At 45.0% G+C, this 19,263-nt stretch overlaps 2 protein-coding genes across 2 annotated transcripts; one reads left to right on the top strand and one right to left on the bottom strand.

Moving 5' to 3' along the window:
- Positions 1-366: 366 nt before the first annotated feature.
- On the top strand, positions 367-8,818 carry LOC124008412 (protein FAM171B-like). The gene is given in 9 exon segments (XM_046319678.1): positions 367-734; positions 2,348-2,581; positions 3,560-3,652; positions 3,782-3,940; positions 4,394-4,564; positions 4,998-5,114; positions 5,290-5,413; positions 5,700-6,627; positions 6,630-8,818. Coding segments are annotated over 9 exon segments (2,442 nt in total). The 5' UTR covers positions 367-523; the 3' UTR covers positions 7,035-8,818.
- Positions 8,819-9,870: 1,052 nt separating this feature from the next.
- LOC124008677 (P2Y purinoceptor 8-like) lies at positions 9,871-15,108 on the bottom strand. Its single transcript, XM_046320171.1, has 3 exons — positions 14,970-15,108; positions 11,196-11,533; positions 9,871-10,886 (listed from the first exon to the last, which is right to left on the bottom strand). The coding sequence occupies exons 2-3, from the start codon at positions 11,439-11,441 to the stop codon at positions 10,065-10,067; spliced, it is 1,068 nt and encodes a 355-aa protein (XP_046176127.1). The 5' UTR covers positions 11,442-11,533; positions 14,970-15,108; the 3' UTR covers positions 9,871-10,064.
- Positions 15,109-19,263: the final 4,155 nt, after the last annotated feature.

The raw sequence follows: 19,263 nt of genomic DNA, 5'->3' as shown, positions 1-19,263 counted from the left end.
CTATATCTTCAAATAATATTGTTTTAAAGTAATGTTGCAGTCATGGAATGTCATTCCATGAGCAATAGCGACATTACATATACATATTCTGCTATTTGCTTGTGAAAATGTCATGGGATGTATTTGCTCTATTTAAATTGTTCCGCTCGTTGGGCACAATTACATTGTGCACATCTGACAGAGTGTGGCTTTAATTGGCATCAATGTATAACATGTGTAGGCTACTATATTTTTGTTTATGTACAAAAATATATTTCCGACAGAGGGCATTGTAGAGTTTTATCTATGATGTAACAGCACCATCTCCCGTCTCTGTTGTTGTACGCCCCGAAAACACAGCATCAGCACCAGCGCGTCAACACCACCAGCCTAGCCTGCCTGCTTTCTGTGCATACTTAGACTACCTGCCTCCGTTCCACCATGAGGTTTCCATGACAAAGAAAGCGGCGAGACTAGGCCTCCATTCCTCCTTCTCTGTCTCATTTCGCGCAGTTATGTCTTTGGTTCGCGGCTCCCTCTCGCCATGCCTGCGGACCGCTTGTACCTGCTTTTCTCGCTGGTTTTGATCTCCTGCGGGGATGGTGTCGTGAGGGCGGCGCCGGAGGGTGGTGTCCTCGGCGGCCTAATCACGCTGCTGGCCGCCGAGGACAATGCCATCGCCACTGTCCCAGACGGATCCATCCCCGGCCAGACGGCCCTTTCTCAGGTTCAGACTCCGTCTGCCCTAACACCAGGTACAGGAGATGTTTGCGGTATATTTGGGTTGGGCTGCGGGTTTGAGGGCCTGTCCAGCATGTTAAAATGGTGGGGAGGAAATGTTCAGTGTGGAGAGAATAAAACATTGGGCATGATAACGGAACTGATAATAATTTCTCATTTATAATATCATATAGGACGATATAGGATGATGGTATTAACCTATATGATATTTGTGTATTTATCTCACTCAACATAGGCTACAACAATAATGCATACGAAAGCCTCGCAGAAATACAATGATGTTTTAAAACAATGTACACAATGATTGAACGGTTATCAGTAAACCTATGCACACCGGTTTTACCAACTTTGTCTTCGCGTATTGTAGAGTATCCTACGCATTCAATATAAAGTATCTTACTAAGATGTATGACTTTCACTGCAATCTAAGTCTGTCCCCTCGACAGATTCCCCTGGCAACTAATCGGATTTAGTGTTATGATTTCATTTGAAGGTTTTCGAGATTAGGGGATTATCAGTATGGCCAGTGTGAAACTGTGCCTGTAATGATCAGGGTTTTAATCCTTTAGTACAGCACTCTCACACCATATCTTTTTCACCATTGCCTTGCTTCAGAAGTCCTTTATTTCATTGACTAAGCCTCATCATATTAGTTAGAGTTATTATCATGAGTAGCTATGATCAGATTAGATTAGTAATCAGATTGTAGTCTATAAACAGGCTACATTTGATCATTGTTGCTGATTTGTCGGGGCAGCCTTGTATACTAAATAGGATCTGGCCAATAGCAACGGTGTGTGTGTTGGTGGGGCAGGGGTGTGTGCTGTGCATATGAAGTGTGTGTTTGTTGTGTGTGTGTGTGTGTTCGTGCGTGTGTGCGTGCGTGCGTGCGTGCGTGTGTGTGTGTGTGTGTGTTCGTGCATGTGTTGTAGGGAAGGGAATGTCGTCTGGCAACGCACAAGGCCACTCAAAGATGCTACAGCACTTTGATCTATTTTTCATTACCTCTCACAGATTCAGCTCTCATCACATTTTCATGTGCAGTTAAGGTTCCTGAGATAATTCATAGAGCTGCCACTGAATCTGAGGAGAGACTGTTTAAATGGGATCCCTGCATTCACAAAGCCACACACCGGCATACACCTTCAGATAAACCTTAGAAAACGCCTTTAAATACACCTCCTTTGTCTTTTAGTGTAGTCTTGTCTCTTTGTATGTGGCTTTGTAAATGATTTGTTCCACCACAAAGGTTGTGTTCTGCACTGGTACATTCTATGAACATACATTAGTGTTCTGCACTGGTACATTCTATGAACATACATTAGTGTTCTGCACTGGTACATTCTATGAACATACATTAGTGTTCTGCACTGGTACATTCTATGAACATACATTAGTGTTCTGCACTGGTACATTCTATGAACATACATTAGTGTTCTGCACTGGTACATTCTATGAACATACATTAGTGTTCTGCACTGGTACATTCTATGAACATACATTAGTGTTCTGCAATTCTAGTGTAGAAAATCAGCCATACAAACAAAGGTTTAATATTACTTTGTCATTGCAATACACAAACTGCCTCACTTCCTGTGTTTCACTTCCTGTTTCCTGTTCTCCCCAGAGCCGCCCTTTGCCCTAAGGGTCCTGGTGAAGGATCAGGTGACCCGGCGGCGCCTGGGCGGGGCCCAGGTGGGGGTGTTTGTCAACCACACCCTGAGTAGCCAGGCCCTGACTGGGGAGAAGGGAGAGGTGCTGCTCAGGGTCCCCTACAGCCTGGGACTCAGCCTCACCATTGTAGCTAGCATGGAGGGATACGTCCTCACCCCGTTGCCCTGGAGGACCACCAAGAGACCTAGTGAGTAGCACTGTGACAGTCTGGCCCCACCTGGAGGAGCCCCTGAGAAGCACCCAACCAGCTGACCTATGGGTGTCGGGTGTGGCTAAATTCTAGAGTTTAAACTGGGATAGTTCACCCAAACTACTAAATTATATAGCTGTTTGTTTCCTTTCCTTTAAAGCATTGATTTGATACAATGAGCAAAATAAGATGTTCGCCTACTGTGTCACATAGCACATTAGCATCAGTGTTTGTTTTTGTTTTTGCATTGGAGCAAAGCACAATTTAATGCCGTACACTGCATTAATTGTATTGATTTCTTACTCTCAGAAGCAGGATGCACTCACTATGTATAGAACGTGTAGCCAGCGAGTCTGAGGCAAGCGTTTTGTACTGAAATGTAACACCATAATACCATGTCATATCTAGTGTCAGCTAATTGCAGCTGTATTGAATAAGATGTTAAGGGGACTCTGACCACCATTTAGACATGCTGTATTTAGTAAGAGGAGACTGCTGCTCTTAGGGCTGCTCTCCTCTCTCTCTCTCTCTCTCTCTCTCTCTCTCTCTCTCTCTCTCTCTCTCTCTCTCTCTCTCTCTCTCTCTCTCTCTCTCTCTCTCTCTCTCTCTCTCGAATAAGGCAGAGCAAAGGAGAGAAAGAAAGAGAGAGAACAGAGAAAGATAAAGAGAGAGAGAACAGAGCAAGATAAAGAGAGAGAGAACAGAGCAAGATAAAGAGAGAGGGGCAAAGAAAGAACTGAGAGAGAGGTGACTGGTGGTACAAGCTATGCTCAGCGTCATCAAAAGCCACTTCCCTTCTCTCTAGTCTTACACGCAGGACCATAAAAAGCCCTTTTCAATGTTTCCATCTACTGGTGTCTTTGTAGAAGTACAGGAACATGACACTACAAAGAGACCCTTTTGAAAGTACATCTCAATAGTGTCTAGTGATTTCCTGACTGGAATGTCACCTGACCTGATCTCATGTGTATACAGTATTCTCCTCAGTGACCTTATCGCTGCTCCCTCAAAACCAAGGCAACATCTGGCTGTTTGACGACTCCGTGCTCATCACTGGGAAGTTACCTGGTATGTGCACACATCTGGAAACTGTCACTTCAACATAACCCTAAATGTGATGCAACATCTTACTCTTTGTACAATTTTAGTCTACTGTGGCAGAAGTGCTTTGGTAGAGCTTTGTTCTTATTTCCACAGACATCTCCTACCAGCCCAGCGTTCAGTTCCCCAAGAGTCACCTGATGCTCTCTGACGGCAGTAACACCTCCACAGTGATGGCCTACCTGACCGTGCCACAGCGCCACCTAGGCAAGGACTGTGTCAACTGCACCCCAGGCATCATTCACAACAAGTCAGGTGGGCTCAGCAAATCGAATACATGAAGTGCAGTGCACCAACTAATGGTAATGTGAGGTGGTATTGATACATGAAAGTAAGCATTGAACACTTCCAAGATTGAGGAATACTTCAAGATTCTGAGCTGAAGTAGCCCTGTTCATTTGCTGAAAACTATTCCTCTTTAACGATGTAGTGTTTTTAGAGCCTGCATATTTTAAAACGTTGGACATGTTGTAATTCTCTCCCGTGTGTTTGTATGTCACAGGAGGTTGGTGGCATCTTAATTGGGGAGGACGGGCTCGTGGTAATGGCTGGAGCGGAATTAGTGGAATGGTATCAAATACATCAAACACATGGTTTCCATGGTTTCCATGGTTCCCAGGTGGTTGATGCCATTCCATTTGCTCCCTTCCAGCCATTATTATGAGCCGTCCTCCCCTCAGCAGCCTCCACTGTTGTATGTGTGTTCAGTGTTCAGGAGTGTTGAGTTGCGGGCGATGGCAGCGGTCAGCACTCTGCTGTACTCTGGTGGTCAGGAGGTCCAGGTGAAAGGCCCCATCCAGATCTCCCTGCCCCTGGCACACACCACCAACCTGAGGCCCTCGGACACCCTCCCTGCCTGGGACTTCAACACCAAGACAGGTGGGGCATATAGCTACTAGAGAAGATTGTGGTCATACGCACGTCCTTAAAAACATACAGCAGGCGCTGGGTTAATAAAGAATACTTGTAAAGAACAGGAAAGCCAGCACACTGTTTATGCTCCCAATTCATCTCTTTATTGACAATGTTTCGATCCAAACTGGCTCTTCGTCTGGTCAAAACTAAGATGAAGATCCGGTTTGGATCGAAACGTTGTCAATAAAGAGGTGAGAATTGGGAGCATAAACAGTGTCCAGGCCTTCCTGTTCTTTATGAATATAGCTATTAGGACTGGAACTACCTTAGTAACTTGTTCAAAGGCTTTGTTTACAAAATACTTCCTGTGTTCACTTACTTTGTGGAACTGGAAGTATCTGCCTGTGTCTTCCAAGTTTTACTTCATTCATTTTCCTCACAATGTTTTGTCTTCCAGGTGCTTGGGAGAACCAAGGTCTGGGGATAGTGAAGATGGTTGGAGATCATCTGGTCTGGACCTACATTGCTTCTCACCTGGGTTACTGGATCGCTGCACCCCTACCCTCCTCCAACGGTATAACGATTATAACGGTCCAAAATGAAGTTTTCGTGAATTGAATGTTACAAATGAACTAAATGATGGAGTCTCACTCTCAGTATTGTCTTCAAACATGTCTTACTATCCTGGAGAACATATTGACCACCATCAACCTAATATAATCAACTCATCTCTGTCTGTACCTGTCTAGGTTATATGGGCCATGCCAGCTCAATGGAATTCCTCTCCTACCACACCTACCTGCTCGTAGGAATACTGGGTGGGACTCTGGTTATAGTCTTGGGGTTTCTGGCTGTGCTGCTGTGTCAATGTGGGTAAGAGACCAACCTAATTAACTAACGTTACTGATTGTGTGTCAACTGCAGCTGGAAATATCACAGATGGGGGTGTGTGGGGCGAAGGGGGTTGTACAAAATGTTTACAGTAAGTTATACAATTTAAAACATTTGAATGGCCAGGATTGTTCTACAAATTATTGACACAAATGCTGATTATATGAAGTTAAACGTACACATAACAAAGATCCCCCAAAAGACCCACTGTGTATTGACTACCTTCTCTGCTTCTCAATCAACCTGCTGTGTTGACTGTCATCTGCAGAGGTTCAGGTTCCTCTCGTGGGCCGAGGAGGAGAGCACGGTTCTCGAAGCGGTCCGCTCTGAAGAAGGACCAGACCACCTCCACCCACATGGAGGAGGGCCATGCCATGATGTCCTTCCACCCCGGAGACAGAGCCCACGGCCTGGCCTCGCGCAGCGTCCAGTGTGACCGCTCCACCCCCAGGCACAACAAAGCCAACTACAACATCTATGTGGAAGACCCCGGGCGTGGCTCCGCCCTCCTGTATGAAAATGTGGGGAGCGGCGCCAAGGGACCCCAGGCATCACACCACTACATCAACAGTGAGGAGGTGGCCAGGCTGAGGGAAAGGTCCAGCGAGGAGCAGAACAGAGCCCACCTGGGTGGAGGTGCTCAGCTGCTCCACCTTTACAACCAGCCTGTGGCCATCCTCCAGGCCGCGGAGCGCTTCAGCTGCCAGGGTGGGGAGCAGCAAGGATCAGGCTGCAAGTCGGCCACCTTCCCCCGTAACGGAGGAGCCTATGACACCCACTCCCACTCTGAGCAGGGTGGTCATGACAGCTACACCCAGACCCTCCCTAAGAACCCCCACCATGCCCAGGGAGCCAACCCCCAGCAGGGCGGCCAGGACCAGCCCCAGGCCCTGGAGACCACTCCCCAAGGCCCAGCCTCTAATCCTGGGGCGTGGGGCCGTTACAGCAGCCTCCCGGAGTCCTCCGTTTCCGTCCCCGGTACTCTGAACGAGGCGGCTGGAATGAGGGCCTTCAGCAGTGGGATGGGGGGCCCCAGTGAACTCCAGGGGATATCAGAGCGTACACTCCTGGAGCTGACCCGAGGCAAGGCCTCGTCGCCTCACCCCAGGGCCTGGTTCGTCTCCCTGGATGGGAAACCAGCCGCCTCGGTCCGCCACTCCATCATAGAGCTCCAGGGACGCCACCCACGGCCCCCAGCAGCAACGACACCAGTCTGGACTCTGGCGTGGACATGAATGAGCCCCAGCAGAGTGTGAGGGAGGCGGAGCGAGAGAGGCCTTCCATCCGAGGCTCGTTCCCCCACCACAGCAGAGGGCGCTACAGCGAGGAGCAGGACCTGAGCAGCAGTGAGAGCGGCACCACTGCCACCTGCACCCCTGAAGACCCCTACCTGAGGAACATTCTGGACGGGAGCAGCGGGGCCATTCCCAATATCCCTGAGGAGAGGGACGGAATGGACACGTCGAGTGCACAGGAGGACAGTGAGTCGAGGGGGACACCGCCCCCACGCAGGCTGAGGAAGGTGAGGGAGAAGGGGAGGGCTGAGAAGAGAAGCGCCAGGCACCATGTCAGAGAAGAGAGGCCTCTGGTCAAACGGAGCTAAGGCACTGCTCACCAGAGATGGACTGGGATGGGACTTATTTCAATACCAGTCAATTCTGGAAGTGTATTGACATTATTGGTATTCAGTAGTTCATGGGCATGTGTCATGTCCGGTTGCATGGTCAGTGCTTTTTCCTGAATTGGCTGTGATGGTTACAGAAATGTTGAATCTGTCAAGAAGGGATTGAGTTTATTGTTGATTGTTTTCCTATAGGGGTCGTATGTTGACGGACGGCTGAGACAACGTATGGCGATGTTAAAGCGTTTTCTGTGGTTTGAAGGATGTGTATGCTCCAGTCCTTCTAAAAGGAATAGTTAGATAGATGCTAGTGGACACAGCAGTAGTATGGCTTCAGATCGTCTCATTCCTGGCATCTGCGTCAAAGAAGATGTGTTCTTTACACGGCCTGCGATGAGGAGTTAGAGATACTGTATAGAGAGATAATGAAGGGTAATTAGAGAGGATAGAGGGCTGTATTGGGCTGAGCCGATGAGATCTGGCAGCAGAGACGGACAGTGATACAGTCCTCCTGTACAGAACACTGACACTTACCAACCGTGATTGCCTGCCTTTACAGGAAATCGATATTAACACCATTGCCTGCTCTGCTCACAGTGTTTAAGACTGGCTGTACCCAGCCATCTGTCTATCGCTCTGTTTATAAACTAGACACTGATTCACAGCTGTCCCTTTTAGAGGTCATCTTTACACCTCTATTAAGGGGGAAATACCATATTTCTTTGAGAATGCATGAAAGGTATAAAGTAAAATGTTGTGTATGAAAAGAGGAAAGTGTGTGTATTTGACTTGTAGTGTGAAGACAATGGAAAGGATGTCTCTTCTTAGGGACATTAAGTCTGAGGGATACTAATCCAGTCATGTGTTACTTTAAGGTATTCTTCTTCAAATAGTTACTGTTGATGTTCAATGATTCCTGTTCCACGAGCAGATCTTTACACAACACATCGCTGTCCTTACATACAGATGGAGTATTGGGAGGTGGTCAGTTTAAGCTTTCATTGTTCAGTCTAAAAAGCACAGAACACTTTCATTTGCCTGTTCGTGATGCATTGGAGCACAATTGGGAACGATACACGTAATATAATTCGATTGGTTAGAAGCCACTGCAATGAGAACGTAGTAAGATAACATAAAACACTCAAATAAATGAAAGCACTCAAATGTTTTTTGTTTTTTTTGTAAAAAGTGAGGTGTTATTTCAAATGAACACAAACTATATTGCTGTGATGGACTGATAAATTTGGTGAAGCACACAATCTCCTCCTGAAAATGATGTGACCAGCGATATCAGTCGTCCTGCTGCTAAATTTGAAACAACATTCATATTTTGCCCATATTTAGTCTTCCTCGTGGTGTGACATCACACACACCAGTACTTCAGTGTGTATGAGGATAAATCATGTACATGAATAGCTTTATTTAGTATGTACATACTCAAGCATATGATCTAGTATGTGTGATCGTGTATTTTTATGTATGTATGCATACATCGTCCTATCCTTTCTCAGCAACTGCGGCGAAAAATGTTCCGAGAGAATGAGAATGCTTCTCAGAGTAAAAAATGTTCTGAGAGAATGAGAATGCTTCTCAGAGTGAAGAGAGATGTTCTGAGAGAATGAGAATGCTTCTCAGAGTGAAGAGAGATGTTCTGAGAGAATGAGAATGCTTCTCAGAGTGAAGAGAGATGTTCTGAGAGAATGAGAATGCTTCTCAGAGTGAAGAGAGATGTTCTGAGAGAATGAGAATGCTTCTCAGAGTGAAGAGAGATGTTCAGATGTTCTGAGAGAATGAGAATGCTTCTCAGAGTGAAGAGAGTTCTGAGAGAATGAGAATGCTTCTCAGAGTGAAGAGAGATGTTCTGAGAGAATGAGAATGCTTCTCAGAGTGAAGAGAGATGTTCGAGGAATGAGAATGCTTCTCAGAGTGAAGAGAGATGTTTGAGAGAATGAGAATGCTTCTCAGAGTGAAGAGAGATGTTTTGAGAGAATGAGAATGCTTCTCAGAGTGAAGAGAGATGTTCCGAGAGAATGAGAATGCTTCTCAGAGTGAAGAGAGATGTTCCGAGAGAATGAGAATGCTTCTCAGAGTGAAGAGAGATGTTCTGAGAGAATGAGAATGCTTCTCAGAGTGAAGAGAGATGTTCTGAGAGAATGAGAATGCTTCTCAGAGTGAAGAGAGATGTTCTGAGAGAATGAGAATGCTTCTCAGAGTGAAGAGAGATGTTCCGAGAGAATGAGAATGCTTCTCAGAGTGCAGAAGAAAGATGTGCTGTTTTGAGCCATCATCACTATTCATAAACCCAAGCTTTAGTGTATGTGCTTTACTTCGGAGGTGTGTTACATTATTGTGATCCGGGGTGTAAAAACGTAGCACCTTGTACCTTCTAAATGTAGCAGCGCAAGTTATACACCTGACGAATGCAGCGATGATTTAAGAAGCTTCAAATGATTGAAGGCTGAACATGTTGTTGTTGTTGTTGTTGTGCCACTGATGAAGGTTATGAAAAACAAGATGTTTCAACCATTGGAGAATTGTATAAAGTATAGTATGTAATAATATTTCTCAGAGACAAAACAGACCCCACTGGCCCATCCTTTTCAAAGTGGCCTTCACTGAATGTATTTCCTTGTATTTATTTCATTGTAATGTAGTGTATTTCTACTGTCCGTATTCATTTAACATTAACTGGCATTCAGGCTTTTGAAACGGGCATTTCTTGTGTTGATTACGTCAGTATATTACAGTAGTGTGATTAGTCTGCCTTTTTGTGCACTTATCAATGCCTAAGTAATAAACTCACTTGATACCAAGATGATGCATGTCTAAGATTTATTCAATAATAAATGTCAACGGAATGAAGGCAGAATAACTATAAAAATTAGCATCGACAACAATTGCATAAACTGCTTTATAATGAAGACCACACAGGGTCTGTCCATAAAATAACAAAATAGAGTTTGGGTCTTTTGCTATGGCATCTGCATACTGAGTCCATTCCAGCATGACTATCTAGTGATCAACTACGGCCAAGTAGTGGTCCTTAGATTCCCTAGGCTCCCCAGTCATGGACACCAGCTCAGAGGTCCCAAGCTCCTCCCCCTCTCCCAGTGGGACACACCGCCCCAGCAGCCTCCTCAGAGCCAGACGAAACTCCCTCGACGCAAAGTAGTACACAAACGGGTCAAAGCAGCAGTTGAGGCTGTTGATGCTCAGCGCTAGTTTATAGTATCTGTACAGGCTCTTGCCCTGGGTGTGGAAGACTACGTGCAGGCCATGAAGGGTGATGGTTGGTAGGTAACACACCACAAAGCACAGGGTTGCCAAGGCGACTGTGGTCTGAGCCCGTCGCCTTGACAACACTTCCATCTTACCATCACTGCCTTCAGCTGCCGTCGGCAACGACCTGTGCAGGCCTCTGGCCACGGCAACGTAACAGCTGACCAGGACGACTAAAGGTAACACGTAGAACATCAGCAGAACAACTAGGAAGTAGAGATAGGCTACTGATTGGTGAATGAACAGTTTACGTGGAAGCACGTCGAAGCAGGTCGTGATGTTTAGCTCGACGACCCGGAGGGTGAGGTCACGGAGGATCAAGGGTGTCTGAGTAATCAGAACAAATGCCCAGATGAGGACGCAGGTGATGGTGGCTCTCCGGGCGGTGCGCCAGTGTTTGGTGCGTAGCGGGCGTACGACACCGCAGTAGCGCTCGAGCGCAATGGCACAGGTGGTGAGGACGGAGCAATGCATGTTGCAGTTGAGGGCTGTGGTGGTGAGGCCACAGAGGGCAGCGCCCCACGGCCAGTCATTACCCCACAGGTGGTACAACACCTGAGAGAGAGAGAGAGAGAGAGAGAGAGAGAGAGAGAGAGAGAGAGAGAGAGAGAGAGAGAGAGAGAGAGAGAGAGAGAGAGAGAGAGAGAGAGAGAGAGATTAGTGATTAGAGATTAGGGCTTAGTGGTCATCAAATATTAGCTATGTCCAACTAGAACGGAAAAGTTTATTTGGAAACTTTGTGACATGTGACAGCAATAACAGTGCAGATTAGTTGTAACCGGTGCCAGAGTGTCAGAGACAACCCTGTACTTGGCACTTACAGCATGACTGCGCTGTGTGTTACCTGTAGTGGCAGTGACTCACCTGTAGGGGCAGGAAGGCGCTGTAGAGCAGGTCTGCCAGCGACAGGTTGATGGCAAACACAGACGTGGGAGTGTGGCGTTTGTAATGGACGTTCAGCAGCGCTACCAGAGACAGCAGGTTGCAGGGGGTACTGCACACGAACACAGACAGGTAAATAACAGGCACAGCCACGGTCATCACAGGACTGACCAGCATCTCCAGGGTGGCATTGTTGACCCCTCTGGCCACCTCTACTGAGATGTTCATCGTGACTGACCACAACAGTAACTTGACCACATCAACAGGGGGAGTTGACCAGGGTGACCACTCCTGTCACTTAGGTTGGTGTACAAGCATCACTGGGAATGATAAGGGAAGAAAGGAGAGTGTTATATATTTCATTTGAATACACCAAAACCACACTATGTTAGAGGAAGTGAAAGATATTGGTTAGGCAACAAGAGAGTAGTGTTGTTGAATGCAGAAACAGTGTGATGCCAATTCATCCATGTGAAAGACGAACAATGTTTTCCCCTCACACTATACTAGTTCCACTATTCACACTGTGACTACAACTGGAGAAAGCCCCTGATGTTCCTTTAAGGGGTGAAGTTATTGTAATGCACACATGGGTCTTTCCATCATGCCTATTTCACATCTGTGTATGTGGAAATACAAATTGGAACAGGAAATGTACTGTCAAAACAGCTTGAGGTGAAGTTAGTTACTTTTTCCTATTGACATTTTATTTGTATTCTACATGTATTCTACATGCTATTGACCTATTTCTCTAGTACAGAGTTTCCAAAACTCGGTCCAGGGGGCCGTGTAGTTTTAGCACTACACAGCTGATTCAAATAATCAAAGCTTGATGATTAATTGGTTATTTGAATCAGCCGTGTATTGCTAGGCAAAAAACAAATATGCACCCAGGGGGCCAGGAACAAGTTTGGGAAACCCTGATCAAGTACAGGGGCTCTCCAACCCTCGAAGGGTTTACACTCCAACCCCATTTGTAACTAAACTTATTTAGTTTATCAACTAGCTAATTATTATATTCAGGTGTGCTAGATTAGGGTTGGAGTGAAAACCTACAGGACGGTAGCTCTTCAGGAACAGGGTTGGAGTGAAAACCTACAGGACGGTAGGTTACCTCCTGTTACCTCCAGTAACAGGGTTGGTCTAAAAACCTACAGGACTGTAGCTCTACAGAAACCTGGTGGGAGAGAAAACCAACAGGACGGTAGCTCTCCAGTAACAGGGTTGGAGAGACCAGATCTACAGTACCGGTCAAAGGTTTGGACACACCTACTCATTCAAGGGTTTTTCTTTATTTTTACTATTTTCTACATTGTACAATAATAGTGAAGACATCATAAATATGAAATAACAGATATGTAATCATGTAGTAACCAGAAAAGTGAGAAACAAATCAAAATATATTTTATATTTGCGATTCTTCAAAATAGCTACGCTTTGCACACTCTTGGCATTCTCTCAACCAGCTTCATGAAGTAGTCACCTGGAATGCATTTAAATTAACAGGTGTGCCTTGTTAAATGTTAATTTGTGGAATTACTTTCCTTCTTAATGCATTTGAGCCAATCAGTTGTGGTAGGGATGGTATTCAGAAGATAGATCTGTTTGGTAAAAGACCAAGTCCATATTATGGCAAGAACAGCTCAAATAAGCAAAGAGAAACAAAAGTCCATCATTACTTTAAGACATGGTCAGCCAATGCAGAACATTTCAAGAACTTTGAAAGTTTTTTAAAGTGCAGTCGCAAAAACCATCAAGTGCTATGATGAAACTGGCTCTCATGAGGACCGCCACAGGAAAGGAAGGGGATATGTTTATTGGAGTTAACTGCACCTCAGATTGCAGCCCAAATAAATGCTTCAGAGTTCAAGTATCTAAATTTTAAAAAAATTTAAAAATTGTTGTGACATGCACAGGGTGCAGTGTTTCGCTACACCTGCAAAAACATCTGCTAAACACGTGTATGCGTGTTTAGAGAGAGAATGCCAACAGTGTGCAAATCTGTCATCAAGGCAAAGGGTGGCTACTTTTCTAAAATATAAAATCTATTTTTATTTGTTTAACACTTTTTGGTTACTAAATGATTCCATATGTGCTATTTCATATTTTTGATGTCTTCACTATTATTCTACAATGTAGAAAATAGCACAAAAAAATACAATTGAAATAAAACTTGAACGAGTAGTTGACTGGTACTGTAGTATTTTACTTTTTAGCACTTTTTTTACTGTCGAGGAAGCTTGCTGATAAGAATTTGCACCACTTACGCTGCACCCTGTGCATATGTAAAAAAAAAACGTTGTTTTATTTAGATAGCTTGAAATAGGTGTAGAGCTGTGAAGCAGCATTGTGAAGCTCGTGAATTGTTATTTTAAAAAATCTCCCAGGCAATGTATGCGGTCATTGAGATGAAACCTCAATCTGATTTTCCACTCTGATTTCAATAGCTAGGTTTCCATCCAATTGGCAACAGATTTTCATACTAGTATTCTCAAACCCGCATAAAGAAAATGCGCGCATTTTCCCACCAGCCGGACTTCTTGGCGGATATAAATCAGTGCGTGATGACGTGAATGATCTAGCGTTTGTAATAAATCTTAAAACAACATGATACACTGTGTCAAGTTTTTAAGGTACATGCTGAGGCCTGCATATAGACAATATCACCATAATCCAGCATTTTTTTAAAGTGCATTGAACATGATCCTTTCTGCCGTTTGACAAATAAAAATAATCTTGATTTTTTTTTTGTCCATAATAATCTTACCATGTAGGCTATACATGCGCTCTAGACAACAGCGCTATCTGCGCCCTGCTCGCTGTTGGATATTTTATTTTGATTTGTATAACCTTTATTTAACCAGGTAGGCATGTTGAGAATATGTTCTCATTTACAACTGCGACCTGGCCAAGATAAAGCAAATCAGTTCGACACATATAACACAGAGTTACACATGGAGTAAAACAAACATACAGTCAATAATACTGTAGAAAAATAAGTCTATATACAATGTGAGCAAATGAGGTGAGGTAAGGGAGGTAAAGGCAATAAATAGGCCATGGTGGCGAAGTAAATACAATATAGCAATTAAAACACTGGAATGGTAGATTTGACAGTAGATGAGTGTGCAAAGTAGAAATACTGGGGTGCAAAGGATCAAAATAAATAAATATAGTAGAGGAAGAGGTAGTTGTTTTTAGATGGGCTATGTACAGGTGCAGTGGTCTATGAGCTGCTCTGACAGCTGGTGCTTAAAGCTAGTGAGGGTGATATGTGTTTCCAGTTTTAAAGGTTTTTGTAGCGCATGTGCCTATACCAGAGTGGGCACACTCACTATATAAGGCAAACAATTGTGTGAGAAACCCACCAGTAGAGTTAAAAATGTGATGGAAAGCCATTTAACTTGTATTTTTTATTCGGTACATGGGAATTTAACCGCAAGTGGCATTTTTATGTGCACCACGTCATGACGCACGGCGTTTTTATTTGCAAAAGTCAATATGGTTTTTTGGAAAAAAGAAGAAAAAAAACGTTTTTATTTTTAAATAAGCAAAAATATGATTTTTATGCGCATGAATTCGCATGAAAATCTGTCGCCAATCGGATGGAAAACTAGCTAGTGTCAGTGATTTAACAACTATAGAAATACAGCTGTGACCAAGAATTAAAAATAACACTTAAGCTAACATCTCCATGGAAGAACATTGATCTGTAAAATCTAAACTGATTAATTAAATATATTGTTGGTGACTTACCTTTATGCACATGTGATGTGCACTGTCAGTGCTGCTACATTCAAGTGTGTAATCAGCCATATCACACAGGAAATGTGGTATAAAGTATTTGTTCTGTGTCTTGCCCAATGACAATGATGTTGGTTCGCTATCACTCACCACTAAGGAACTGAACATGTGCCTGTAGTGTGCCAGGGTGCATGCTGTTGACACATGTGGTGAAAAGGCACTATCTGTGTCACTGCAAAGGAAAATACTGGAGCTGAACACAACAGTTGGTGGAGACAGAAAGGAAACCACCTACTGTACCTTTACTCCCTTTTCTTAAATGAAATACACATCTTACTACTATGCAAAAGTAGTGTCCTCTCATATCACCAATCTAGTACTGTTTAATACAAAATATATACTGAACAAAAATATATTTGCAACATGCAACAATTTCAAATATTTTACTGAGTTACAGTTCATATAAGATATTCAGTCAATTGAAATACATTCATTAGGCCCTAATCTATGGATTTCACATGACTGGGTAAGGGCACAGCCATGGGTGGTCCTGGAAGGGCATATAGGCCCACCCACTTGGCAGCCAGGCCAACCCACTGGGGAGCCAAGCTCAAACCAATCAGAATGAGTTTTTCCCCACAAAAGGGCTTAATTACAGACAGACATACTCCTCAGCACCCACCACACACACCTTCAGACATCCCGCAGATGAAGATGTCGGATGTGAAGGTCCTGGGCTGGTGTGGTTACACGTGGTCTGTGGTTGTCTGGTCGGTTGGACATACTGCCAAATTCTCTTAAACGACATTGCAGGCAGCTTATGGCAGAGAAATTACCATTCCTTTCTCTGGAAAAAAAGCTCTGGTGGACATTCCTGCAGTCAGCATGCTAATTGTACACTCCATCAAAACTTGAGACATTTGTGGCATTGTGTTGTTTGACAGAACTTGCCTTTTATTGTCCCCAGCACAAGGTGCACCTGTGTAATAATCATGTTTTTAATCAGCTTCTTGATATGCCACACCTGTGAGGTGGATGGATAATCTTGGCAAAGGAGAAATAGTCACTAACAGGGATGAAAACACATTTGTCCACAAAATCTGAGAGAAATAAACTTTTTGTGTATATGGAACATTTCTGAGATTTTTTCTTTCAGCTCATGAAACCGAACACTGTACATGTGGCGTTTGTTTTTGTTCAGTATATGAAATACAAGAATGGGTTGTGAGACGCTGCTGTAGCCTACTCACAACAAAAAGCCGTTGTTAGTTTAGGAAATCACAGTGGAGGTGTAAGGAACAGCCCAAAATCACACACACCTGCAGCACAGGATGCAAACTGTTTGTTTCCCACCTCCTGTGCTGCAGGTGTGGGTGTGTGTCTCGACTTCTATGGCAGAAGAAGTCAGCTAAATTCTACCTAAAATGTGTATTCTTTTTATTGTATTGTTTTCCAAGATACAAACACATCCCAAGTAATAAAGATAATACAAAGGCAGGTAGAAAATACACAAAAAACATGTTTTGTCAGTTGATAGTTTCATTGTGTAGCATTATGAGTCATCAACTGCTGTCATGTACATATTACGGCTGTTTGCGAGTTCACAAAGTACATATTCTACATTTGAGTCCATCTGCTCCACAGACGTATATCAGGAAAAGTCAACAGAATGACAAAGTACATCATTCTTCATCACTGTGTGTACAGAGGAAGTAAATACATACTTCACTGAGAATCTATACCTCTGTGACAGTGGAATCTACTGTACCTAGGGTTACTAGCCTAGTAGATGCACAATGCAAAGAGATTCTAGAATCTAGATAATGTAGGCCTGGCTGTAATGTTCCTTCTCCTGATTACCAAGGTAAAGTATGTGTTAGCAACCATTAACCAATCACTCTTCTCCATTGCTGCCCTCCCCCTCCTCCCCGCTTCGGGCATTGCAGCGGTTGCCATGACGTTTTATGCCCCACACCACGTCAGAGCTGAAGGGGCAGAAGAGACAGCGGTACTTGCCCTGTCTGTGGTTGTGGTAGATATGGTTGAGTAGCGAATACTCATTTACATTTACATTTTAAGTCATTTAGCAGACGCTCTAGTATGAAGGCCTTGTTACACTCTTTACAGCAGTAAGGTTTGGGCACGTCGTGCTTGTAGCTCACGTGATAGATAGCATGGCCCTTCATCTTGGAGCGCTTGCCACACAGGCGACAGTTGTAGCGACCCCCCTGGCGCTGGATATATTTGGTCAGGAAGGCCTCTTCCTGTTTTTTGTGTTTCTCACTTTTTTTGTTGTTGTTGGTCTGTAGCTCCTCTTCCTCTTCATCATGATCATCTTCCTCACTGCCTGCCGTAGAGCTTCTATTTCGTTTCATGGGGCTGCCGGCTGAGCGGGAGTCCTCTTCGTTATCCTCGCCTCCCTCCATCTCCTCTAGTCCTCTTTTCCTACCTTCCTCTTTCTTCGCTCCTCCTTTGTCCTCATCCTCCTCTTCTGCCTTGGGCTCACTGGGAGGATGACTACTGTATTTTGAAAGCACGTCTACACTGATACCTTCCTGTTCTTCTCCCCCCTTCCCCCTACGCTCATCCCCTTCTCCCTCCTCACCCTGGCCCTTCCCAGAGAGGCAGTGGCAGGTGAGCAGGTGGTCGTAGAGGCGAGGGAACTCCCTGGCCGTGTGGAAACACACGCTGCAGTGGAACAGCCGTGCCGTGCGCTGGTAGAAGATGGCGTTGCCCAGGCGACCCACAGGCGTGTCATCCAGGCGGCTTGGATGGATCTTAGCGATGTGGATGAGGTAGTTGCAGTGGCTCTTACACTGGAGCAGACAGTGGGGACACTGGAGGTGCTGGAGATAGCTGTCCGACTCCCGGTCTCTGTCCCGCCCCTGGCTGCCAGAGGAGGAAGACTGCCTCTTGAGTTCCATAACAGCTCCCTGTGACTCCTTAATGTCCACAACGGCTTCTTTTGACTCTGACTCATTAACTTCCATCATGGCTGACATGGACTCCTTCACGTCCATTGTGGCTGAAATTGACTCCTTAATGCCTATTGTGGCTTCCGTTGACTCCTCAAAACCTGCCATGGCTGTCTCTGACTCCTTAACGTCCATTGTGGCTCCCGTCATGGCTGTCTCTGACTCCTTAACCTTCACCACGGCATCCATTGACTGCAGCTCACTGGACACAGAGGGGAGTGAAAAACTCGCCGTTTTAATTATTGATTGTTGTTTATTTGAATAAGACTGAATGTATGTAATACAGAAGTACAATACATCAGTAATGACAACGTAATTTAACAGTTGTCCAAATGCATACAAATTTACAAGCTAGCATTGTTGCACATCTGTACATCAGGAAATCTATGTCACTAACAATGTTGAGTGTGCAGTTGTCAACATTTGACACTAGCTTAATCTAGATTCACATCCGACATTGTAGAGGCATAATTCCAGTCATGTTTACATTTACATTTACATTTAAGTCATTTAGCAGACGCTCTTATCCAGAGCGACTTACAGATTGGTGCATTCACCTTATGACATCCAGTGGAACAGTCACTTTACAATAGTGCATCTAAATCTTAAAGGGGGGGGGTGAGAGGGATTACTTATCCTATCCTAGGTATTCCTTAAAGAGGTGGGGTTTCAGGTGTCTCCGGAAGGTGGTGATTGACTCCGCTGTCCTGGCGTCGTGAGGGAGTTTGTTCCACCATTGGGGGGCCAGAGCAGCGAACAGTTTTGACTGGGCTGAGCGGGAGCTGTACTTCCTCAGTGGTAGGGAGGCGAGCAGGCCAGAGGTGGATGAACGCAGTGCCCTTGTTTGGGTGTAGGGCCTGATCAGAGCCTGGAGGTACTGAGGTGCCGTTCCCCTCACAGCTCCGTAGGCAAGCACCATGGTCTTGTAGCGGATGCGAGCTTCAACTGGAAGCCAGTGGAGAGAACGGAGGAGCGGGGTGATGTGAGAAAACTTGGAAAGGTTGAACACCAGACGGGCTGCGGCGTTCTGGATGAGTTGAAGGGGTTTAATGGCACAGGCAGGGAGCCCAGCCAACAGCGAGTTGCAGTAATCCAGACGGGAGATGACAAGTGCCTGGATTAGGACCTGCGCCGCTTCCTGTGTGAGGCAGGGTCGTACTCTGCGGATGTTGTAGAGCATGAACCTACAGGAACGGGCCACCGCCTTGATGTTGGTTGAGAACGACAGGGTGTTGTCCAGGATCACGCCAAGGTTCTTAGCGCTCTGGGAGGAGGACACAATGGAGTTGTCAACCGTGATGGCGAGATCATGGAACGGGCAGTCCTTCCCC

The sequence above is a fragment of the Oncorhynchus gorbuscha genome, linkage group LG21 (genome assembly GCF_021184085.1).
Source record: "Oncorhynchus gorbuscha isolate QuinsamMale2020 ecotype Even-year linkage group LG21, OgorEven_v1.0, whole genome shotgun sequence".
NCBI lineage: Eukaryota > Metazoa > Chordata > Actinopteri > Salmoniformes > Salmonidae > Oncorhynchus > Oncorhynchus gorbuscha.
This window is presented reverse-complemented; position numbering and strand designations above follow the sequence as displayed.